The 26,889-nt window shown below is 36.9% G+C and overlaps 1 protein-coding gene across 1 annotated transcript in view; it reads left to right on the forward strand.

The window, feature by feature from the left end:
• Window positions 1-26,889, forward strand: part of LOC102864537 (E3 ubiquitin-protein ligase UBR1-like) — a 215,554-nt gene that overhangs the window by 158,236 nt on the left and 30,429 nt on the right. The window contains 4 exon segments of the mRNA XM_006883213.1: window positions 9,138-9,231; window positions 15,810-15,958; window positions 16,383-16,438; window positions 21,772-21,868. Of these exon segments, the coding sequence (XP_006883275.1) occupies window positions 9,138-9,231; window positions 15,810-15,958; window positions 16,383-16,438; window positions 21,772-21,868 (396 nt within the window).

A 26,889-nucleotide genomic window follows, 5' to 3' on the forward strand; every position in this document is an offset into this window, starting at 1 on the left:
CCCCTTCTGAAACCAGCCTGAACTTCTGGCAGTTCTCTGTTGATGTGCTGTTCCAGTCGTTTTTGGATAATCTTCAGTAAAATCTTGCTTGCATGTGAAAACAGTGAGATTGTTCTATAGTTTCCACATTATGTTGGGTCACCTTTCTTTGGGATACTAGAAGAAAACGTTCCAGATGTCATGAGGAAATCCACATGCAAGAGTTCAGTAAACTTCAGACTAGATTGCAAAAGAAAAATGTCAAGAAATCTCAGTCAAATCCCCCAAAATCAAAGATAAGGATAGAATACTAAAAGCAATGCAAGAAAAACAAAGAGGAACCAACAGAGGAGAACCAATTAGATTTAAGTTCTGATTTCTCTGTAGAAACCATGCAACCAAGAAGAAAATGGTATGGCATATATATACAGAAGACTGAAAGAAAGCAGTTGCCAGCAAGGACCTGTAACTAGCAAAGCTGTTCATCAAATATGAAGGGGAAATTAGGTCGTTTGCAGAAAGGTAGGAACTTAAAGGAATTTATGAAAACAAGACCAACACAACAAGAAATTCTAAGGGAAGTCCTTCACACTGTGACACCAATGGAATGTATATAGACCATGTTATTGTTGTGTACTGTAGAGTTGGAACCAACCCATAGCTGACTCTCCAGTGGGTTTTCAGAGGCAGTTAATCACACAGGAGGAGATTGTCCATCCTTCTTCCATGGAGCAGCTAATAGCCTTCAATCACCTGAATTCAGGATTGCAATGCAGCTTCTTGCCAGTAGGCCACCAGAGCTCCCTAGATAGACCATTGTTGTTGTTGTTGTTGTTGTTGTTTTGTGCCATCAAGTTGCTTGCGACTCATAGCGACCCTATGCACAACATTCCTAAATCCTGCTCTGTCCCTTGAAACTTCAGAAAAAGAAACACAGCAAAATGGCAGTAATAAAACCTGGCCTGTCAAATGATCACACTTAATGTGAATGTCTTAAATGCACTAATTAAGGAAAAAGAATAGCAGAATGAGTTCAAAAAAACAAAACCTATCAAAATGTTGTCTAAAAGAGACACATATTAGAATTGAGATAAAAAATCGACTAAAAATCAAAAGCTAGGAAAAAACATACTAAGCGAAATGGTATCCACAAAAAAGCAGGAGTAGCAGTACTAATCTCTGATAAAATAGACTTCAGGATGAAAACCACCATAAAATAAGGAAGAGAACTATTATGATTAAAGGCACAGTACATCAAGGAGATCTTCATCAACATCTATGTACCAAATGATAGACTTACAAAATACATGAAACAATGAAAACAGGCTTGAAGAAAAAAATAGCACCAAAAATAGTGGTGATGATGGTGGTGATAGTTGTTTACCATCAAGTTGGAAGCAACCCATAGCTGACCCACCAATGGGTTTTCAGAGGCTGAAATCTCACAGGAAGAGACTGTTGCCTTCCGGTCCTTCTCTAGCTAGTGGATTCAAACTGCATGCTTTCAGGATTACAGTATAGATTCTTACCACTAGGCCACCAGAGCACCCTTACATTAATACACCAATCTTAACAAAAAATAGGTCAACTTGAAAGAAGCTTAACAAAGGTGCAGAAGATTAAAACTATACAATTAGCTAGTTCAAGCGTGTGGATGTATTCAGGGTGCTGCACTCAACTAAAACTCAGTTTAGTTTCTTTTCAAGTGCACTTGGTACGTTGTCCTGAATTGATCATATGTTGCTACACAAAGCAAGCCTTAACAAATTAAAAAAAACAAAAACATTAAAATGATAAAGTATCTTTTCCAACCATAATGCTGTAAAACTAGAAATTAATAACAAGATAATAAAGGACCAGAACTACCCATGTGAAAGCTAAATAACACCCTGCTAAAACACTGATGGATTATAGAAGAAATAAAAAATGAAATTAAAAAGTACCTTAAGACAAATTACATAATACAACATGAAAACCTGTGGGATACAGCTAAGGCAGTCCTCAAGGGTCAGTTCTTATCAAAAGACAAACATATTAAAAAGGAGGGAGAAAAAGCAAAAGTAATGACCTAACTCAGCACCTTAATCAAATAGAAAAGAATAGCAGTTTCATCGCACAGCTACTAGAAGAATGGAAATTATAAGGACAAGAGCTAAGATCATTGGGATAGAAAACAGAAAAGCAATTGAAACCATCAACAAGGTTTGGCGGTGGCTCTTCAAAAGAGTCAATAAAATAGACAAACTGTTAGTAAATTTAACAAAAGAAAAGAAAGAAGAGAAGACACAAATAACATGAATAGAAAAAAAGGGTGACAGCACAACAAAACCAGCTGAAATTGAATCTGTAATAATGGAATATTATAAAAAGCTATACCAGAGTATAAATTTGAAAGCCTAGAGAAATGAACAGATTCCTAGAAACTCATGCTTTTCCCAGATTGACACGGACAGATGTAGAACACTTGAACACTTGAACAGACTCATTGCAAAAGAAGAAATTGAACAGGTTGAACAGGTCATAAAAAGACTTCCCACACACACAAAAAAGTCCTGACCTAGATGGCTGCACAATTGAATTATACAAACATTTAGAGATGAATTATCACCATTTCTACTTATTTTAAAAACTATAAAAATAAAGAGCACCTTAAGAGTCATTTTATTAAATGGGCATAATCTTAATACCAAAAAAGAAAACTACAGACAATATCTGTGGCAAATATACATACAAACATCCTGGCCAATAGGCTCCAACAGTGTGTGTGTGTGTGTGTGTGTGTATTTATATATATGAAATATATATAATTTCTCATGACTAAGTGGGATTCATAATAGATATGCAAGGATGGTTCAACATAAGAAAACATCAATGTAAATTATCACATTAACAGAGCAAAGAAGAAGACGCACAGGATCCTATAAATTGTTGCAGAAATGAGGTTTGACAAAATCTAACAACCCTTTCTGATTTAAAACACTCAACAAAATAGAAATAGATGGGAGTATCCTCAACACAGTGAAAAGTGTATATGCAAAACCAATAGCCAACATCATTTTCAGTGGAGAAAGACCAAAGACATTCTCTTTGCAAACAGGGACCAGACAAGGATACCCACTTTCACCACTCCTATTCAGTATTACATTGGAAGTACTTACTAGAGCAGTATTACAAGAGAAGGAAATAAGAATCATCCAGGTTGGCAGAGATGGTAAAACTGTTGCTATATGTAATCAGTAGGATTCCTCCATAGTAGCAAGGAAGACATGGAAAAGGAAACTAAGAAAGTAAACATTTACTGTACCAAATCATAAATTGAGATTCATGGGAATAAACCTAACTGGAGACATAAAACACCACTACAAAACACTACTGTGAGAAGCAATAAGAGATTTAACTAAATGGAAGAATATTCCCTACTTATGGATAAGAAGACTCAACGTACTGAAAATTATAATCCTACCAAAAACAATCTACAATCCCAAAACAGATACCAAACACATTTTTCAAAGAGATAGAAGAGTCAATTGGTAAGTTTATTTGGAAAGGAAAAAAGACCCTGAAGAAGAAAAGCACTTCTGAAAAACAGAAATGAAGTGGGAGGCATAGAAATCCCTGATCTCAAAAGCTACTGCACAGCTGTAGTAACCAAGACAGCATAGTATTGTCATACAATGACAGACACATAGACCAAAGGAACACCATTGAGAACCTAGAAATTAACCCATCTATCTTCACTCAACTGGTATTCGACAAAGAAACAAAACCTATCAAATGGAGAAACAACAACCTCTTCAACAAACGGTGCTGGCAAAACTGGACTGCTACCTGCAGAAATCTGAAGCAAGGTCCACATCTCACACTAAACACGAAAAATCAACTCAAGGTGGATCAAAGATAGGGGGAAAGCCCCAAACAATAAAAACGTGACAAAATGTGACCAAACATAGAAGCCCTATCCTGTAGTATAAATAAGCTGGCAATTACAGCCAAAAATGCAAAACCAGGAGAGGAGAACATTGACAAATGGGACCTTCTAAAGATTAAGTCCCCGTGTGCATAAAAACTTTTCAAAAAAGTGAAAATAAAATCTACAGATGGGAAAATACATTTGGCTATGGCATTTCGGACAGGGGTCTCATAACAAAAGTTTACGGAATACGGCAAGGCCTCCCTAAGGAAAAGACTAATAACCCAATCACAAAATGAGCAAAAGACATGTAAAGACTTCACAAAGTAAGACATTCAGATGCCAAACAGACACATGGGGAAAATGCTCAGAATCATTGGCAGTAAGAAAGATGCAAATCAATACCTCAATGAGATACCATCTCACCCCAGTTGCAATGGAAAAGTTTAAGCAATAACTGTTAGAGAAGATGTAAAGAAATTGGAGCTCTCACATACTGCTGGCAAGATTATAAAATGGTACCACCACTCTAGAAGGGAGTTTGGCATTTCTTCAAAATGCAGAACTTGTAAATCTCATATGATCCAGCTTTCCCTCTAGTAGGACTATATTCTGAGGAAAATAGAACTCGGACACAGACGGAGATATGTACACCTATGTTCATAGCAGAATTGTTCACAGTAGCAAGAAAATGGAAACAGCCCAAATATACATCACCAAATGAATGGATTGAGAAATTGTTACATGTTATATTTATACAATGTAATACTGTGCATCACTAAGGAGCAATGATTTAATAAAATGCTATATAACATGGGGAAGTTTAGAGAGCATTATGCTAAGTAAACTAACTCAATCTCACCAAGAAAAATACTGTGTAAGACTGTTACTTTAAAAACAGGAGATTAACTAGTAAGATGTGGATAGAAATTGAAAGGATGAAAGGGTGGTGGGCAGATTAGATTATGGGGGGGATGGCAGTGTTTGATGGGCAGAGGGAAGGGGCAAAAGAATTAGGAAAGATCCAGTGAATACCTGAAATGACAGGGTAATAGTAGGCATAGATCAATGGTGATTAATTTTATAAAACACAATGTATATGAATGATCATATGAAACATAATGTCAGTGAAGGAATGTGTGAAACTCAGTATACATGAATGAAACACAATGTATATAATTTTTTTATGCAAACCAATATAAAAATTTTAAAACAACAACAACAAAAAATGGGTCTCATTATTCCCTCAATGTACCTGAAATTTACTACATCAATACCAAAGTTGATTTCACACAGATCAAGGGAACACTGCATGATTTAAAAATAAAAAAAGGTGTACATCAGGGTTGTGTTTTTCTCCAGACTAATTCACTCTTTGCTGCTGCTGTGTGCCATCGAGTTGGAACCAATTTATAGCTGACCCTCCAGTGAGTTTTCAGAGGCAGTAAATCTTGTGGAAGGAGATTGCCCATCCTTCTCCCTTGAAGCATCCTGGAGATTCAAACCACTGCCTTTGGGATTGCAACACAGCATCTTACCAGTAGGCCTCCAGAGCTCCCTTATTCACTCATTAGTCTGAACAAATCATTTAAGAAGCTGGACTATATGAATAAGAATATGGCATCAGAACTGGAGAAAGACTCATCAGTAAGTTGCATTATGTAGATGATATCACCTTGCTTGCTAGAAGGGATAACTACTTAAAATGCTTGCTACAGAAGATCAAAGACTATTTCTTCAATATGGTTTACATGTCAATATCCAGAAGTCAGAAATCCTCACCACCACAAGCAACATCAAGATAAATGGAAAAAAGATTGAAACTGTCAACAGTTTCATCATACTTGGAGCTACATTCAACATTCTTGGTACCAGCAGTCAAGAAATCAAAAGATGGCTGCCAACGACATCTCCAAAGTGCTAAAAGTCAATGATAACAATTTAAAGAGTAAAGTGTACCTGATTTAAGCCATGGACATTTTACTTATCATGCATCTGAAAGTTAGTGACTAAGGATGACAGAAGAAGAATCAATACCTTTGAACTATAGCATTGGAGGAGAGTACTAAATATCCTATAGACTGCCAAAAGAACAAATACATTTGTCTTGGAGAAAGTGTAATGAGGATGTTCATTGGAGGCAAGGATGGTGAAACTTTGCCTCTTACACTTTGGGCATGTTGTGGGGGCGTGGCAGTCCTTAGAAAAGGACTTGGAAAGGTGGAGGGTCAGCTAAAGAAAGGAAGATCTTCAGCAAGATAGATTGACCCAGTGACTGTAATAGTTGCTGTTGTTAGGTACTGTCAAGACCAGTTCAACTCATAGTGACTCTGTAAACAAAAGAGCTGAACCCTCCTCTATCCGGTGCCATTCTAACACTTCCTGACACACAAGATCCCATTGCAGCAGTCACCTTATCAATCCATATAATTGAGGGTCTTCCTCTCCTTTGCTAACGCTCCACTCTTCCCAGCATCATGTCTTTCTCCAAAGAATACCCCTTCTAGCAAATTACCCAAAGTTTGTGAGGCAAAGCCTCATCATTCCTGCCTCCAAAGAACACTCCAGCTGCACCCTCTCCAAGACGTACCTGTTTGTTCTCTTGACCATCCATGGGATGTTCAAGTGCTTTTCTCCAGCACCACAGCTCAAAGTCATCAATTCTTTTTCTGTCATCCTCACTGTTCAGCTCTCAGATGCATAGCAAGTAATTGGACTGTAACAGTGGCCTCAGGAATATCAGAGATGATGATAATGACCCAGGATGGGGCAGAGTACAGTTCCATTGTTCTTATGGCCACTTTAAGTCATAGTTAACTTGATGGCATATAACAACAACATAACTAGAAAACATTCCAGATTATTTTCAGGATGTTCTACTGAAAATATCCAGAGTAACTAAAAATAACCAAAGCTAGCTCTGGTAGCCTCGTAACGACTAGAAGAAGCTGCACTGGAATCCCAAAGGCATGTGGTTCAAATCCACCAGTTGCTCTGTGGTAGAAGGATGGACTGTCTCCTTGCATGTGATTTACTGCCCTTGAAAACCTCAGCTGAGATAATTTCTAACTCGACAGCACACAACCACAACAACATTGAAAATAAATTTGTCTTATTTCTACCATCAGTATTTTCCTGTCTTTACTCAGTTTTGTCCTAATTATTTTATCAACTACTATACTGTGTGCCTGATTCAGGCCATGGTCTTTGCAATCACTTGTTATGCATCAGAAAGCTGGACAATGACTAGGGATGATAGAAGGAGAATTGAAGCCTTTGAGCTGTGGTGCTGGAGAATAGTATTGAATATACCATGGACTGCTAGGAGAACAAACAGATTCGTCCTAGAGAGGGTGAAACCAGGCTGCTCCTTGGAGGCAAGGATTCTGAAGCTTCTGACATACTTTGGACATATTGCAAGGAGGGATCAGTCCTTGGAGAGGGATGTCATGGTTGGGAGAGTGGAGGGGACAGTGCAAGAGACGAAGACCCTTGATGAGACAGATTGATTAAGACTGGGGTAAAGGAGTAGGTGTGTCAGAGACAGTAAGATTGGCAGAGGATAGATTAGGGTATAGGGCTATTGGACACAGGGTCGCTATGAATCACAAGCAACTCAACAGCATGTATGTAACAGCAACATACTGGTGGCCTTGTGGCAAGAAGCTGCGCTACAATCCCAAAGGCACCTGTTTCATAGAAGGATGGGCAGTCTCTTCTCATTCTATTAACTGCCCCTGAAAACCCTACAGAGTCAGCTGTATGTAGGTCAGTTCCAACTATAGTACACAGCATTATACTTTAATAATATGCCCTTCCTGTTATAGCTTTACTCAATAATGAAGAATATACACAAAAACTTACAAAGAATGTGTATGTGCATCATTGTGCAAGACTTCTCTTCCCCACTTTGTTGGCCTTATGGTACTTTGAATGATTCTTATTTAAGAGTAAATTATGTTAAAAGGCCAATAATTTAAAAAGTTAGGGCAGTTTTTGGAGTACTAACTGAAATGAGAAGGAAGAAATAAAAATGAATTGAAGGGAATGACTGTACAATAAGGGTTTAATAAGTCATTGTCATTTATTACATCAGTTGTATTTCATGTTATAAAGCAAAATGTGTGGATTGAAAACTATTATGATTTGTTAATTTTCACTCAGCATAATAAATATAGAAAATGTTCTGGCCATTCAATATGTTGTTGTTGTTGTTGTTGTTGTTGTTGTTGTTGTTGTTGTTGTTATGTGCCTTCGAGAGGCCTGTGACTCATACTGACCCTATGTACAACAGCTCTGAACCTTGCCCTATCCTGAGCCAATCTCACTGTCTCCAACACATCTACCCTCACTACCCCAGTTACTGTGTCAATCGATCTCCTCCAGGGTTTTTCCTCTCTTGCACTCTCTGTTCTTCTAAGCTTGTCCTTCTCCAAGGGCTGGTCCCTTCTGGCAACATGCCTAAAGTATATTGGTCAGAGCTTCAAAATACTTACCTCCATGTAGCAACTTGGTTTCACCCTCTCCCATACAGACCTGTTTGTTCTCTTGGCAGTCCATAGAATGTTCATTTCTCTTCTCCTGCACCACAACCCAAAGGCATCGATTCTTCTGTTATCCTTAGGCCTTGTCTAGCTCTTTAATGTATAGCAAGTAATTGCAAAGACCATGCCCTGGCTGAGGTACACCTTAGTCTCTGTTGTTGCCAGTTGTATATGAGATCTTTACTCTTTACAGTGATTTAAATGCCATTTATATGTCATTCTGTTACATTCTGGTGATGATAATGACGATGATGATGATGATGATGATAATGATGATAGGTAGTGTGTATGTATGTATTTATGTCTAAATAGAGATGAGGCGATAAGAGTCAATGATTTTTAATTAAGTCAATGGAGATTATGTAATCTAAAGAACAGAAAGAAAAAGTTAAGGACAGTGGTATTGGGGAACAAGATAAAGTTTTAGGGACCTGTATAGTATGGTTCATAGCTGGCCCTTCAGTGAATTTTCAGAGGCAACATAAAGAATAGTAATGTGGTTATATGTTTTTTAAAAATACATGTATAAGACATTTGTAATATAGAGAACAGAAGACTCTCAACCAAATTTTATCTGTGTTTATCCAGATGGATTTGTCTTCTGTTTATTTTTCTACAATTATTGTATATCATAACTTTTATAGTTAAATGTGTGGCTAATTTGAAAATATTCGTAATTTTTTCTCTTCCTTTTCATTTATCAGGGGAAAACCCAGCATTTCCTGTCTTTTTAAATCAAGGAATGGGTGATTCTACATTTGAGTTCCATTCCATTCTGAGTTTTGGAGTTCAGTCTTCGTAAGTAACTAAAGTGTTAAGAAAATTTTATAAATGGTTGTGAAAATAGAGTGTAGAACAATTATACCTTCTTTCCCTTTCTCTCTTGCTTTCTTCTATTCTTTTTTGCTTATTTATGAAATCATTTCTTTTTTCTTTTTTATTATTAATTTTAATGAAAATTTACAGACTTTGGATTTCCATTCAGTCATTGTTGCACTTTTATCCCTGCCCATCCCCCCCCCCCCCAGTACATTCTTCTCTTTGAAAAGTAAAGGAAAAATTCTTTCATTGTTTTACAATCCCTTCCCCCAGGTCAACTCCACTATGCAGCCTTCATTCTGGACTCCTGTCATGACAATAATACTTAATCACACATCCCTTTTAAACAGTTTTCTCCCTTATCTGTTTCAATGCAGTATACATCATTCATCCCATCTTTCTCAGTCTCCCTCCTATCCTCAATGTCAGTCCCGTTTTACAACAGTGGTACTATGCAGTATTTGTCCTTTTGTGACTGAGATATTTCACTCAGCATAATGTCCTCCAGGTGACCCATTTGAATAATATTTCATGAGTTCCTTGTTTTTAAGTGCTGCATAGTATTCCATTGTGCGAATATACCACAGCTTCTCTATCCATTTGTTTGTTGATGGGCACTTAGGTTGTTTCCGGCTCCTTGGGATTGTGAACAAAGCCACAATAAACCTGGGTGTGCATTATAAAATCATTTCTGTAGCCCAGTTTTTCATTTTGTTTCTTTCTTCATAGAATGTTCTTTTGTATTTTTTCTTTTTGCTTTTTTATAATCCAGCCAGACTTAATTGCACACACAATATTTAATTTAACTACATGAATATAAAAATAAAACAGAAAAGACATAGTTCTAATTTATAATTAAGTAACAAGAGGACAGATCTTTAAATGAATATAACAAAATGCTTAAGCTGAATAGATGAATTCACTTTTTCTAGTGCCCATACTTTTTGGAATTTACATTCTCTGTTGTCCAGCAGACAAACCTGCTGTATTTGAGCCAAAAAGAGATGTAACAGACTGAAAACCGTGGTACCACACTCCTCATGCAGTATACACTCTAATACACTCCTCTGAAGACACAGGCACCTGGTTAGCTAGAAATTTTATGCAAAAAATTCATAATATGGTTCTTGCAGCTATTAGTCACAATATCCCAGACCCAGAGGGTTCCTACAATTCACTTTAACACTTAAAAGCTTTGCTTGTCCACACTATTGTTGATGTCACATGGGGCATTCACATCAATTGCTGTTATCATTTTAGCAATACACAGTCTATTGGAGTGTTACTTGTATTACTAAACTTAAATAGTTTTGGCATATTGGAGCAATACATTTTAGAAATGTGATATACAAAATAACTATGAGATATCATCTTACCCCAGTAAGAATACTAAATTTAACAGAACTGCAAACATCAAATGCTGGCAGGTTGCAGAGAAACTGGAACCCTTATTCACTGTTGGTGGGAGTGTAAAGTAGTGCAAACACTATGGAAGGCTGTATGGCACTTTCTCAAAAAGTTACAAATAGAAATACCATTTGACCCAGCAATTCCATTACTGGGAATATACCCTAAAGAAACCATAACCACTACCCAAGCAGATATATACATACCCATGTTTTTTGCTGCTTTGTTCACACTAGCAAAGAGTTGGAAACAACCCAAGTGTCCATCAGCAAAGAAATGGGTAGAGAAGCTGTGGTATATTCACACAATGGAATAATACTATGCAGCATTTAAAAACAAGGAACTCATGAAATATTATACAAAATGGGTGACCCTGGAGGACATTGTGCTGAGTGAAATTTCTCAGTCGCAAAGGGACAAATATTGCATAGGGCCACTGTTGTAAAATGAGGCTGAGGGGAGACAGAGAAGGAGAGGATGAATGATGCATACTGCATTGAAATACATGAGGGAGATAACTGTTTAAAAGGGATATGTGGTTGGGAATTATTGTCATGACAGGAGTCTAGAATGAAGGCTACACAGTGGAGTGGACTTGGGGGGAGGGATTGCATAACAATGAAAGAGTTTTTCTTTTACTTTTCAAGGAGAAGAGTGAATTGAGGGGGTCGACAGGGAGAAAAGTACAACAATGAATGACTGGAAACCCTAAGTCTCTGTAAACTTTCATTAAAATTAATTTGTAAAGAAAACTCACTGGAGGGTCAGCTATGAAGTCAGTTCCAACTTGATGGAACACAAAAATGTTCAGATGGTCATGGTTTTTCCAATCACTTTCTGTCTCTCTGCTAGCTGGACAATGAATACGTATGACAGAAGAACTGATGCCTTTGAACTGTGGTGTTGGAGAAGAGCACTGAACATCCATGGACTATCAAAAGAACAAATAAATAGGTCTTGGAGAGGTTGCAGCTGGAGTACTCTTTGGAGGCAAGGATGATGAGGCTTCGCCTCACATACTTTGGATGTGTTGCTAGCAGGGGCTATTCCTTGGAGAGGGACATTATCCTTGAAAGGGTGGTGTGTTGGTGAAGGAGTAGACACTCAGCTGGATGGATTGACACAGTGACTGCCACAGTGGGCTTTAGTGTGTCAGGAAGTGTATAGATGGCACAGGAAAGGATGGGATTTCAGATCTGCTATTCATATGGTTGCTATGAGTCATACTCAACTTGATGGCACCTAACAACAAGAAAAAGAAGAATAAGGGTTCTCTGCTAATTTCGTAACCTTGGACAACTCACTAATCCTCACTAAAGTTACTGTCTTGAATCAGTTCTGGCTCACAGTGACCTTTTATCATGTTTCTAAGGCTGTAAAATCTTTACGGGAGGAGAATGTCTTCTGTGGAGCAGCTGGTAAGAGCAAACTGTCAACCTCAACCTTTTGAAGAGAATCCTGATACATAACATACAATGCCACCAGAATGTTTTTCCACTCTTCATGATGTGGGGATTAAATAAAGTATTTAAAGTTAAAAAAAAAAAAGAAATGGGCCGCTCTTTTTTCTGCCATCTTGGAGCCCCTGAAGGCCTCCTGGAAGCAGAACTTCTGAACCACAAAGATGGCTGGGAGGCTTTGGTGCAAAGCCACTTTTGCTGGCTGTAAACGAGGTCTCCAGAACCAGAGGGAGCACACAGCTCTTCTTAAAATTGAAGGTGTTTATGCCCGAGATGAAGCAGAATTCTATTTAGGCAAGAGATGTGCTTATGCTTACAAAGCAAAAAATAATACAGTGACTCCCAATGGCAAACCAAATAAAACCAGAGTAATCTGGGGAAAGGTAACTCGTGCCCACGGAATCAGTGGCATGGTTCGGGCCAAATTTTGGAGCAACCTTCCTGTTAAGACCATCGGACACAGAATCCGTGTAATGCTGTATCCCTCAAGGATTTAAACTTACTGAAAAGCAAACCAAAAATTATGGATTTGTTAAAAAAAAGAAATGTAATATTTGCTTCTGAAAAATAAGAATGAAGTGGGAGGCATAGTATTCCCTGATCTCAAAACCTACTACACAGTTGTAATAACCGAAACTGCATGGTACTGGTACAATGACAGGCACATAGACCAATGGAACAGAATAGAAAACCCAGAAATTAACTCATCTGTCTATGGTCAACTAATATTTAACAAGGAAACAAAACTTATCAAATGGGAAATGACAACCTTGTCAACAAATGATCCTGGCAGAACTGGACTACTACCTGTGGAAAGCTGAATCAGGCCCCACACCTCTCTCAATACATAAAAATCAACTCACAGTGGACTAGAGACTTAGAGGTGAATCCCAAAACCATAAATATCATAACAAACAAACTGAGACCAAGCTAAGAAGGCTTAGCCAATGGTGTAAACAAGCTGATAAATACAGCCAGAAATACACAACCAGGAGAGGATAAAATTGATGAGTGATGCCTTTTAAATCTTAAATCCTTGTGAGCATAAAAAAGGTTTTTTTCTTTAAAAAAAAAAAAAGAGTTTTTCCAACAGAGTGAAAAGAAAACTTGTTGACTGAGGAAAAACTTTTGACAATACCACCTCAGACAAGAGTTTCATAAAAGAAGTTTATAGAATCCTGCAGGGTCTCCACAAGAAAAAGCCTGATAACCCAATTACAAATGGCAAAAGACGTGAAAATACTTTTTGCAGAGGAAGACATTCAAATGGCCAACAGACACATGAAGAAATGCTGAAAATCACTGACAATAAGATAGATGCTAATCAAAACTACAGTGAGCCACCATCTCACCCAATAGCAGTGGCAAAGTTTAACAGGACAGCAAGCAATAAATGTTGGAAAGGATGTAGAGAGAGAGGAACTCTTATACACTGCTGGTGAAATTGTAGAACAGTCCAATGATTCTGGAAGGTAGTTTGACATTTTCTCAGAAAGCTAAACATAGAAATTCCTTATAGCCCAGCTGGGAATTCCACTGCTAGGAATATACCCTGAGAAAATTACAGCTCAGACACACAGATTTGTACAACAATGTTCATAGCAGCATTATTTACCATTGCAAAGAATGTGGAAACAGCCTGGATATCCAACCACAATCAAATGGATTGAGAAATTGTAATACATTTACATGATGAAATACTATGCAGCATTCAGAAGCAACGATTTTGAAAATTATTGCATAATTTGGGAGGGACTGGAGAGCATTATGCTGAGTGAACTAACTCAGTCTCGTTAGGATAAATACTGCATACAGTCATTATTATAAAAATAGAAAGGTAACTAGTAAAAGTAGTTCATCTGACATACTTTGGACATGTTGCAAGGAGAGACAGGTCTTTGGAGAAGGACATCATGCTGGGTAGAGTAAGGGACAGCGCAGGAGGGGAAGACCCTCTATGAGGTGGATTGATTCAGTGACTGGGGTAATCGGGATGGGTGTGTCAGAGGCAATGCGATTGGCACAGGATAGAGCAGAGTTTAGGGCTGTTGTACATAGGGTCGCTATGAGTCGCAAACGACTCGACAGCACATAACAACAACAACAACTAGTAAAACGTGTGTGAGAATTCAAGATGGGGAGGATGGGAGCAGAGAAGGAAGATGGGTATAGGGGAAATTAAGGTCACACAATTTGGTGAATGGAGGAAGGGGTGGATAAAAGAAATGGGAACGATCCGATGGGAATCTGGAAATACACGGTAATAGTGGGCATAGTTCAGTGATAAGTAATTTATAAGACATGATGAATGGAAAGGATTGTATTAAATGCAATGTGAATGAAGAATAGTATGAAATGCAATGTATACGGACTTTGTTAGCAAGTCAGTATAAAATAAAAAATAATTATAACTTGTCAATAAATGTTTATTGGCTATAAAAAATGTGATATTTGTGTTTAATCAAAAACATTTCAATTTTGTATGCTCCAGTATAATAAAAGGACAAGATTTTGTGAGGCTTCATATAAAGTTACATTTAACTTCATTTGTGAGTTCTAAAAGTCTCAGATCCTCCCTCTCCCAAGTTCAATGTTCTTGTGTGGAATATGAACACAGTGGTCTCCTATCTATAAAATTGTTGGAAAGATACCTTGAAAATCTGAAAACATGTTGAAAAAGAAAATGTATCCTAAAATTCAAGAATTAATATTGAATTAAAACTATATAGAGTATATTTGTCTAAATGTGGTGGTTGTTTATACTACCGGTCTCATTATTGCTAAAAACACTTGTTGCCTGTGGATGGGTAATTCTTGTTTTGGAATAGGGGAAGGGAAGTTCAATCTGAAATGAGTAGGTTGATCAGATTTTATGTGTTTTGCAAATAACATTCTAGAGCAGGACATACACTGCAGATTAAATGGGGAGATGAAGGAAAGGGAAACAGTAAATGGGGAAGGTGGGTGAAGAGAATAACTATTAACTATATAGGGTAAGGTGAAAGGAATAACTATGTACAGTAAGGATTTGCTTAAATATTGTGCTAAGTTAATTACATCAATCAGTGGTTATTAATGCTTATGAATGATTGTCTACAAAACCCAATATGATTTATAAACTTTCAGTCATACCTAGATTTTAAAGAAAATATTTGTTAGCAGTGACAGTTCGGGAAACACTGGAGAAGGCTTGGCAATCTCCTCTTGTGCAATTAAAACCTTCAACACCTAATGGACAGTCACTATGAGTTGGTTCCAATGAGTGAGTGAGTGAATAGAAGATCAGAAAATGAGAAATATCATTCCAAATATGTGATATTATCTGTCACACACACCAAATAAGGATCAAAGCAAAAGTACTTTGTGGTCCTTTCTTTTTTAGACACCAAATTTATTTAGGTCAGATATTTTTCCTTTTCATTTCATTCCTTCTGAGTTTATCCCTTAATTTGGACCCAGGTGTAATTATTTACTACTTATTTTTCAGACACTGAAGTTCTGAAATCATATGGGCCATTACAGTTTCTAAGATCTCCTTCTATATACAGAAAATAACATCTGCTTTTATCATAATAAATAAATCTCCAAAGACTCTAATCTCTTATTTGACAAGAAGTATAAATTATTTTTGTCATTTTAGTACTTAATTTAACTCTTAAGTAGAAGTAATTTTTCATATTTTCTTTTCAGTATTAAATACTCCAATAGCATCAAGGAAATGGTCATTCTTTTTGCCACAACAATATATAGAATTGGACTGAAAGTGCCTCCTGATGAAACGGATCCTCGAATCCCCCCGATGACCTGGAGCACATGTGCTTTCACCCTCCAGGCTACAGGTAAGTCAATGAGAAAACTTGTTTGGAGGTTTCATGGAATAATAATTAACATTGGTTGATTATATTTAATCCATTTCTTTTCTTATAGCTTAAAAACGTTTAATTAGTTAAAAAAACAATTAGTATTTCAGTAGATTAGTGCAATAGATTAGTGTCCATAAGCCTGAGAATTTTTCAATCTTGATCTGTTCTGAACTAATTAGTTGCCATATATTGCAGAAGATTAAAATATTTGAAAGTGATAACATTTGCTTTCCTAATATCCTCTCCATCAAAAATCATTGTTTTTCGCATGGACTTAAACATGGGACTTTGAAGTGAAAAGGTACAAGTCATACCATGAAAAATATAGTACATTAAAGGAACACTGATAGTATTGTCACAGAATTAAAAAATTCACTTTTCTTATGTTTTGTTCTTCAAGAAAACCTACTGGGAGATGAAGGAAAACCTCTGTTTGGAGCACTTCAGAATAGACAGGTATGTGTATTCTGATTTAACTTCTGTTGAGACAGTTCTGGCTCACTGTAACCTTCGTTTGGTTTCAGAGTGTAAATCGTAAAGGGAAGAGACTTCTCATCTTCTGCCTCAGAACCCCTGGCCTTTGGGTTAACTCCATAGCTCCCTGTGGTTCATACCATGAGAGTTACTGGATATTCAGATTGAGTTTATGAAGTTTACATAGTTAATTTATTAGTTATTTGATTTTTGTTTATCTTTTTTTCTATACAAATTAGTAAAATTCTGTCAAAAACAAGTCTTCTGCTGTGTATAAATAAGTCTTTGAATAGTCAATGGAGTGTGCTATGCAGAAATTACTCAATTTTAATTAAATGTAACTCACAAAGAGACTTCTGATGATATTTGATTATTTTCCTCCCCAAACTCCTTTTTACAAAATCATAATTCTGGTGCCTCATACATTGTTTTTCTCTGTGTAATTTTAATTTTAAAAACCATCTCAAGAATAAATTCCACGCAGTGAACAATAATGACCAAAGACTAGACAAGTTATAGGATAATATAAAGGGCACCATGCAAGAAGAAAGCTTTTGCTTTGAGCCATTAAAAAGGTCATTAAAAGACAGGAAAAATCAAAACAACTATGAGATATCATCTCACCCAGGAAGAATAGCAAAATTCAGCAGAGCACACTGCATCAGTTCTGATTCACAGCAGCCCTGCAGGACTTCCCCAGAGGCCTGCCATGGCTAGAAATCCTTCTGGAAGCAGAACTATATCTTTCTCCTCCAGAGCTGCCCATGGGTGGGAACTGTGGATGGGCTGTAATTGCCAATCATTCAGTTAACAGCCAGGCAACTTAACCTGGGCTTCTGTTTTGTTTAATAAATTGTTCCTCATTTCCTCACAAGATATACTTATCCCTTATGAAAATAAAATTCAGCAGAGCAGCAAACAACAAATGCTGGCGAGGTTGTGAAGAAACTGGAACCCTTATTCACTGTTGGTGGGAGTATAAAATGGTACAACCACTATGGAAGGCAGTATGGTGCTTTCTCAAAAAGTTGCAAATAGAAGTACTATTTGACCCACCAATTCCACTACAGAGAATAGACCCTAAAGAAACCATAACTGCCACCCAAGCAATTATATGCACACCCATGTTTATTGTCACTTTGTTCACAATAGCAATGATTTGGAAACAACCCCAGTGCCCATCAGTAAACAAATAGAGAAGCTGTGGTATATTCACACAGTGGAATACAATACAGCATTGAAAAACAAGGAATTCATGCATTATTATTCAAAATGAGTTACCCTGGAGGACATTATGCTGAGTGAAATATCTCAGTCACAAAAGGACAAATACTGCATAGTGCCACTGTTATAAAACAGGACTGACATGAGGGTGGGGGGAAACTAAGAAAAAGGGTATAAATAATGTATATACTTTGAAACAGATAAGGGAGAGAACTGTATAAAAGGAATTTATGATTAGGTATTATTGGCATGACAAGAATCTAGAATAAGAGCTGCATAGTAAAGTGGACTGCAAAGTAAGTTGGAGGGTCTGTATAACAATGAAAGACTGTTTTTTCCAAAGGAAAAAGCAAACTGGGAGACAAGAGGGGCCAGGAAGGAAAATGTGCAAAAATGAATGAATGGAAATCCAAGTTCTCTATCAGCTTTCATTAAAATATCAATTTTTAAAAAAATTTATGGGAAAATTTAAATGATCAAAGACTTGTAATTAAAGTTGTTCTGTTATGAAAAAAATTACAGAAAAAAAAACCCAAAAGCTCAAATAGATGTCAAAAGAGACTCTCAAACTTACTCTTCAAGGTAGAAAAGCTAAAGTGAAAGGGAGAAATGCTGAAATAAGAGAGCTCAGCAGATTTCAAAGAACTGCTCAAGAAGACAGTGTAAAATACTATAATGAATTGTGCAATGACTTGGAGTTAGAAAACCAAAAGGGAAGGACAGGCTTAGCATTTCTCAGTCTGAAAACACTGAAGAAAAATTCATACCTCAATTTATAATACAGAAGCACTCAGTAGAGAAAGTATTGAATGATGCAGCAGGCATTCAGAGAGGACTGACGAAAGCACAGAGTCATTGTATTAAAAAAAAAAAAACTCATCAGTAGTAAGCCATTTCATTAAGTATGATATGGTACCAAGAGCCAGTGGTACTAAAAGAAGAAAGCCAAGTTGCACTGAAGGAATTGGCAAAAATTAAAGAGTCAGAAAATTGACAGAATACCAATGGAGGTATTTCAGCAAGCAGATACAAGCCTGGACCTGCTCACTAGTCAGTGTCAACAAATTTAGGATAGAACCACCTGGACTGCTGTCTGAAAGACATTCATATTTGTTATAATTCCAAAAAAGATAAGCCAACAAAGTGCAGGTTATTGAATAATGTCATGAATATCATGCACAACTAAAATCTTGTTAGAGATTGTTTTTAAATGGATGGAGTTATACGTTGACAGAAAATTGCCAGAAATCCAAACTGGATTCAGAAGAGGCTATAGAAATGGATATCATAGTGATGTCAGCTAGACGATGACTAAAAGCAGTGAATACTAAAAGCCTGTTTACTTGCATGTTTTATTGACTATGCAAAGGTTTGTGTGGATCATAATAAATTAGGGATAATGTTGAGAAGAATAAAAATTCTAGCCCCGTTAATTGTGTTTATGCCATCCCTGTATATAGAACAAGAAGAAGTCACTCTAAAAGAACAAGCGGATACTATGTGGTTTCAAATCAGGAAAAGTGTATGTCAGGATTTCTTAATATCTACTCTGTAGGTTGAGCAAACAAATCTGAGAACCCAGACTATATGAAGAAAAATATGGCATCAGGATTCAACAACTTACATTATGCAGATGACAACCTTCCTACTGATAATAACAGAAACTTAAAGCACTTTGTATAGAAGATTAAAGACCGCAGATTTCAGTATAGTGGTTACATTGCAGCATCAAAAAATGCAAAATCCCCACCACCAGACCACCAACAACATCATTGATAGAGCTAGAAAAGATTGACATCAGAGATTTCATTTTACTTGAATCCACAATTGGCAGCCATAGTTGAAGCAGTCAAGAAATCAAAAGACATTTCATGTGTCTGTTTGCCATTGTCCTCTTTGATGAAGTGCCTGTTCATATCCTGTTCCCATTTTGTGATTGGATTGTTTACATTTTTCCTTGGTGAGGTTCTGGAGTAGTTTAGAAATTTTAGATTTAAGTCCCTTATCAGATATGTCATTGCCAGACATTTTTTCCCAGCCTTTGAGTTTCCTTCTTACCCTGTGGGAGTTTTTTGATGTGCATACAAATTTGATTCTTAGAAGTCCTATTTGTCTATTTTATTCTCTCCTGGTTGTAGGTTTTTCATTATTCTTGGAAGACAGTTTATGCTGTGCATTAGAGCTTCTAGAGCAATTCCACTAGTAGGAATATACCCTAAAGAATCCAGAGCTGCCATCCAAACAGATGTATGCATACTCATGTTTATTGCTGCATTATTAACAATAGCAAAGAGATGGAAGCACCTGCCCATCAATAAATGAATGGACAGAAAAACTAGTATATCCACACAATGGAATACTACACAGCACTGAAAACAAGAAACTAATAAAATATTATACAACATGGGTGACCCTGGAAGATATTATGCTGAGTGAAATATCTCAGTCATAAAAGGACAAATACTTTATAACACCACTGTTAAAAACAGGATTGACATGGGAGTCAAGGAGAAACTGAGGAAAGAGCGGATAAATAATGAACACTACATTGGAACAGATGAAGGAAAGAACTGTTTAAAAGGAACATATGATTAGACATTATCTGTATGACAACAGTCCAGAATAAGAGGTGCAAAGCAAAGTGGACTGGGAGATGGAGGGAGGGAGGAAATTATGCAACAATGAATAAATATTTTTTTTAAGTGAACTTGGGAAGAAAACGTGCAATAATGTATGAATGAAAATCAAACTTTTCTGTAAACTTCCATTAAAATCACAATAAAAAGACATTTTGCGTTGAAGAAATCTGCAACAAAGACCTCTTTATAGTGCTCATCAACAAGTATGTTAAAGACTATGAAGCTCCTGACCCAAGCCATGGTATTTTAACTTGTTTCCTATATTGTTGTTGTTAAGTGCCATAGAGTCATAGACAACCCATAGCGACCCTATGTACAAAAGTCTTAAACACAAAACTTTCATCTTCAAGTTCATAGGCTTTCCAGAGGCAAGCTTTTTTTGGAAGTAGATGCCACTCTGTTTTTAATACATGCATAAATTAGATAATAAAGAAGACTGAAGAAAAATTGTGCCTTTAAATTGTAACGTTGGCAAAGAGTATTGACCATAGACTGCTAAAAGAATAATCTGTCTTGGGAATTTGCAACCAGGGTATTCCTTACAGGCAAGGTAAAACTTGATCTCACATACTTTGGACATGTTGGTTCTTTGTAAAACACATTATGCTTAGAAAAGTAGAGAGCCAGTGAAAGGAAGAATCGAAGAGATGGATTAACACAGTCACTGCAACAGTGGGTTTGAACATGTTGGAGATTATGAGGCTAATGCTAGGGCATGGATCAAGTTATAGGAGAGTTATAGGAGACATCGTGGTATATAAAAATGACAATAGTACTAACTTTTACCATCAAACAACTTTGAATATTAATGTTGGCTTTGCTCTGGGTGGACTAAGACAATGACTTAAAAACAACAAAAGTAACTCATTACTTCTTGACTAGCAGATCATACCACTTTGACATTACTGTATATCTAACTCAGACCAAACTTTGTAATGTACAAGACCCTGATAGTACTCAAAACATGTGCTCAGTAGTCCCATAAAGACCGAAGAGACAATTGAAGGTCCCTTGGATGACTTTTCTTCTTACCTATTTCCTTCTGTTTTCCTGACAACTGGCGTGTGAGATGCATAATTTACAAATGTGCTTCCTCACAGTTCCTTTCCTTCATTTTGGGAAGCAAAACACCTAGTAGTTTTTAGCCATCTCTTTAGAATTTCTATAAATATAGTTGTACAGCCCTCAATAGAATAAATTAAATTGGATATTAAGAAATTGACTCTTAAAAAAAGACTATTGAAGTAGGTGTTGCTTTAGTACCTCTTTATCAAGGATAAAACTATTAGAAATTAGGTAAGGTCATGAAACTTAGAAATGTTAAGAATATTTATTTGAAAAAATAGAAAGTATTTGATGAGTGTGCAAATAACTTTGGTAAACATAATTGGTTTTACAGTGAATGACTCTGGTATATTATCTTTTTTTTTTCTTACTCTCTCTTAAATTTAGCATAATGGCCTAAAAGCATTAATACAGTTTGCAGTTGCACAGAGGACTACCTGCTCTCAGGTTCTAATACAGAAACATCTAATTCGTCTGCTATCAGGTAGAGTCTTCTCTGAATTATTGCTGTTATTATTTGCATGTCTTTTTCTACTTTCTTATTATGTCATTGTGAAATACCATAGTCAACAATTTTAAAAACTTACTAAAAATTTAAATACACACACAAATTTCATTTCTAATCCCTGCAGTTTATAAAAACTTGGGTAATTTTAAAATATTTTCATGCATATCTCTCTTGGTCTGAACTAACTACTTTTTGAGTCAGTAACCACAGTGCTAATATCTTTCTATCAGCAGTGTGCTTGAAAAGAGAGCAGAAACATTTTAAAATATGTTAGATTCTGTTGGTGGTTCAAAGTCATGCAAAATGGTAGAAGTGCTGAATGTGATAATTTTAAGATAACAGGTTCATGTACTTTTCTTTGTTTAACAGACTATCACTTTTTAAGACTTTGAGTCTTTGTTTTCTCATGTTCTAACAAATTAGAAATTCTCTAAGACTCCTGACCTTATGGTGCTCTCAGTTAATACAGAAATTAAAAGAAGAATTAGAGATGATGCAGCAGCAGTAAAATTAATGTTAAACATTTTGGTCACCAACAATTTCCGTTTGGACAGTTGAGCTCTAATACAGAAGCCCCTCTGCAACCAATCAGGTCAGATTTAGAAAAGCTTTCTATCAATGTCTCTGTTCTTAAGTCCAAATATCACAAGTGAGAGTCCTGGTGACACAATGGTTTAAGTGTTCAGCTGATAGACAAAAGGTCTGCAGTTCAAACCCACCAGCTACTCTGCTAGGCAGTCTACTCTTGTAATAATTTCAACATAGAAAACAATATTAAACTGACCCATCAGCACACAATAGCAGTGGAGGATTTAATTTTGTACGATGGATAAATTTCTAACAAATAAGAGAGTTACTTGGTTTTTTTTAAACTGTAAAGTAAAAAAGAATTTTTTAATAACTGACTTAGCAAGCATTTGTTCTTAAAATAGACCGGCTTCTCTGTTAGAGCAACTTTTCTTCTTAGTTCACATAAGCTTCTTAGGGAGTTCTTCCTGAGTAGCTCTCTGCTCACTCTGATGACTTAGGATTCCACAGCGTGATGTAAGGCTGCCACCATGTTGTATTAAAATGGACCTTGCTTAGCTTTTCATTTTCATACTAATTCCCAGCCAACTCCTGAATTAACCCCTGTTGACGCTGATCTCCTAGCCACTCACTTAAAAGTTATCCCTTTTTAATTTTTTTTTCCTCTTAGTCAGCTACACAGGTCCAGACTTTTTATGAGTCACATTACCTGTCTTTTTTTCTTTGAAACTATTTTTGTTGTTAAGCAGCTCATCCTATTTGCATGAACATCATCTCACTTTATTGCTATTTTGGTTTTATTTCCTAATTTATTTTATCTCTTTCATTTTGGTAATAATTTGCATATCCATTTTTTTACTAGCTTTTCCATATAATCTCACTGCTTTTGCACCCATCACACAATGTGAGATTAATGTTTAAGGTACTTCAGAAATGGACATAGACATCATAAATAGGAGATACTATACTAACGGTAGGTACATCACCCCTACTTAACACCAACTGATGGAATTGATATGTTAGGTAGTATAGCTTCATGCCTGCCTATGAAAATGTGTAATGTGAAAATTTATTAGAAGGGTCATCTTTATTTGCTAAAAGCTCAGTGGTGGGTGTTAGGGTTAAACATACATTGTTGTTGTTGTTGTTATGTGCTGTTGAGTTGCCTGCAACTCATAGCAACCCTCTGTACAACAGCCCTAAACCCTGCTTTGTACTGTGCCAATCCCACTGTCTCCAGTACACACCTACCCCATTACCCCAGTCACTGAATCAATCCATCTCATCAAGGGTCTTTTCCAGTGCTGTCCCTCTCCAAGGACTGATCCCACTTTGCAACATGTCAAAAGTATGTCAGACAAAGCTTCGGAATTCTTGCCTCCAAGGAACGGCCTGGTTTAACCCTCTCCAGAACAAATCTATTCATTATCTTAGCAGTCCATGATATATTCAATACTCTTCTCCAACACCACAATTCAAAGGCATCAATTCTCTATCATCCCTAGTCATTGTCCAGCTCTCTGATACGTAGCAAGTAACTGCAAAGACCATGGCCTGTATCAGGAATGCCTTAGTCTCCAAACTGACATCATTGTTCTTTAGTACTTTGGAGAGGTCTCTAACAGCAGACTTTCCCAGTGCAATTAGACTTTTAATGTCCTGTCTGCTGGTGCCAAGAGTGTTGACTGCTGAGCCAAGCAAACTAAAGCTGTTAACAATCTCAATCTTTTCGCCATCCATCCTGATGCTGCTAGTCAGCCTAGTGGTGAGAATCTGTTTTCTTGATGTTGAGCTTCAATCCATATTGAAGGCTGCAGTCCTTGACCTTCTGCAGCAGGTACATAGAGAGTTATAAAACACTGTATCTGCCATCATTAGACTTACAGTTGAATTAAAGAAACAAAACATCAGGATAAAATCACATATTATAAAGTAGTTGAATTCCAGTTTTGTGATCCAGATGTGTGCTTCAGAAATATGAGATATAAAGAAAAGTTTATTGTGTATCTCTGCTTTTATTTCCATTAGCAGAAGTTGTTGTTGTTGTTGTTGTTGTTATGTGCCGTCGCGTCGCCTGCGACTCAGAAGTAATGTTTAAATTAAACCTTGCAGCAAGCTCTGGTGGCCTAGTGGCAAGAAGCTGCAACTGCAATCTCAGAGATGCACGATTCGAATCCACCAGATGCTCTGCTGGAGAAGGAGGAACAGTCTCCTCCTGTACCAGTCAGATCTGATTTGACAATATACACAAAATATAATGAAATAAAATAAATTTTAAAAAAATTAAACTTTGCATTAACTGACTAGCAAAAGAGAAAACAGGAGAAACGTTTAAATATGTGACTAAGAGACCAGAATCTGTTATACTTACCTATTAGCATAACAGAAAGAGTGCTCTAAGCACAGCACACAATTTGAACCAAGATTGAAGAAGTGGCACAATTCTAGTATGTCTGAGTAGACAAAAGGTGGCTTTTTTGGCAAGAAGCTGCACTGCAATCCTAAAGGCATGCAATTCACATACACCAGCTGCTCCATGGGAGAAAGATGTGCAGTCTCCTCTTGTGCAGTTAACTGAAAACCTGCTAGAGGGTTACCTGTAGGTCGGTTCTGATTAGATATTACACAGCAACATACATATAAAAGCATATAAGTTATTAAAAATTCTGTTGCTTTGTTAGATGCCATTAAGTCAACTAAGATTCATAGTGACCCTATTAATAACAGATTAGAACTTTACGTCACCCAGCTCTATCCTGATGATCTCTACGATGCTGGGGCCCATTGTTACAGTGACTGTTGTCAATCCATCCCGTCATCCTCTCACTGATCATCTGCCTTTCTCCACATGCTAAAAATAGAGGCTCCTAAATGCCCTAGTGAGAAGTTTAAGCTTTATTCTTTAGATAATTGGTGGTGGTTTTTTATTTAAATAAAATTTTTATTTTATACTGGTTAACTTACAAAGTTCTTCTACATTGGTTTTCACACCAGAACTTGCCCATTTCCTCTACTCACCTCTCTCTCCACCCATCAAATTGTGTGACCCTATAATTAATCCCTATCCCACCCTCACCTCTCACCCCCTGCCAATGGTGTTTTAATATTAGTATGATAGTCTTTTGTTGATTCAATTAGAGGAAGGAAACATTAGATGTAGCACATCTAGTATATATGTCTGTTTGTGTGTGTGTGTGTGTGTGTGTGTGTGTGTAAAGTGTACACACACACACACATATATCGAATAGCAGAAATTAGTTAAGAACTTGGAATGATACAAAGTTGTTGTTGATTGCTGTCAAGTCGAGCACGACTCATAGCGACTCTATGAATAAAAGACCTAATGCCTTTCCATAACTATCTTTGTTTCTCCAAGTTCGTAGAGTTTCCAGAGGCATGTGGTTTAGGAATTAGATGCCACTCCTGCTTCCAAACTTCTTACAACTGGAAGCTCCCCTAAACACTGTCCACAATGGGAAACCATTCTGGTATTTTATACCCCAGTGGCACAAGGTTCAGCATCACAGCAAACCCAGGTTACCTCATATAGTACATTGACAAAGAGTGATATGCAAAGTAGAAGAGTGTTCCTCCAGATAGAACAGCACTAGTCTCATTTAGCCGTGGTTAAGTGTCATCAAGTCAAATAAGACTCATAGTGACCCTTGCACAAAAGGCCTGAACTCTGTTCTATACTACATCATTTCTGTACATTTACTAAATGATTAATAGAAATAGTGACATCCAAAATAGAGACTTTGTTGTGTGAAAATGATAAATGTTGTTTTGATGTATTGATTCTACAGCCGCACAGTCCCGCTTTATCTTCTCCAAGCCTCTACAGAACAGCAGTTCACAACTGGACTTACCAGAGCAATGATCGCATGAATACAACCTGTTATAATGTAACAACTCATACCTACAGAGGGTTTTCAAAGGCAGTAAATTGGATGAGAGGAGATTATTCATCTTTCTCCTGTGAAGCAACTGGCGGATTGAAACCATATGCCTTTGGGTTGGCAACACAACTTCTTACCACTAGGCTATTGTTCTGCCCACGAAATGCCCCTCAAAAGAATAATTTACACATATGTAAATACAAAAAGCACTTTATTGCAGAATATCCACAAGTGGAAACTTTCTCCCTCAGTAGGAAGGTGGCAAGGGAAAAAGCCCCGAGTACCCTCCCCCCATTGCTTTTATGGCTTTCCTGGGTGCCACTGTCGGGGTGGGGAGATTGAGATGATGGTTGGTGGGTCGGGGGATCAGTCATGTGGGTCAGCTTTTGACAGGCTGGCTACCTTGCCCGCCTTTACCCTTTTTGTGTCACATAGGCACTAGTTAATTCTTTACTTTGCAAGGACAGATAAGACTTTACCCAGGGCATTTGTGTTTGCCTTAAGGTAAGAATTTTTTTTTAATTTAGTTTGTTTATTTTTCATTTCAATGAACATCTACAGAGATTTTGG

Source organism: Elephantulus edwardii, unplaced genomic scaffold, assembly GCF_000299155.1.
Source record: "Elephantulus edwardii isolate Elephantulus edwardi_28Jun2011 unplaced genomic scaffold, EleEdw1.0 scaffold00026, whole genome shotgun sequence".
Classification (NCBI taxonomy): Eukaryota; Metazoa; Chordata; class Mammalia; order Macroscelidea; family Macroscelididae; genus Elephantulus; species Elephantulus edwardii.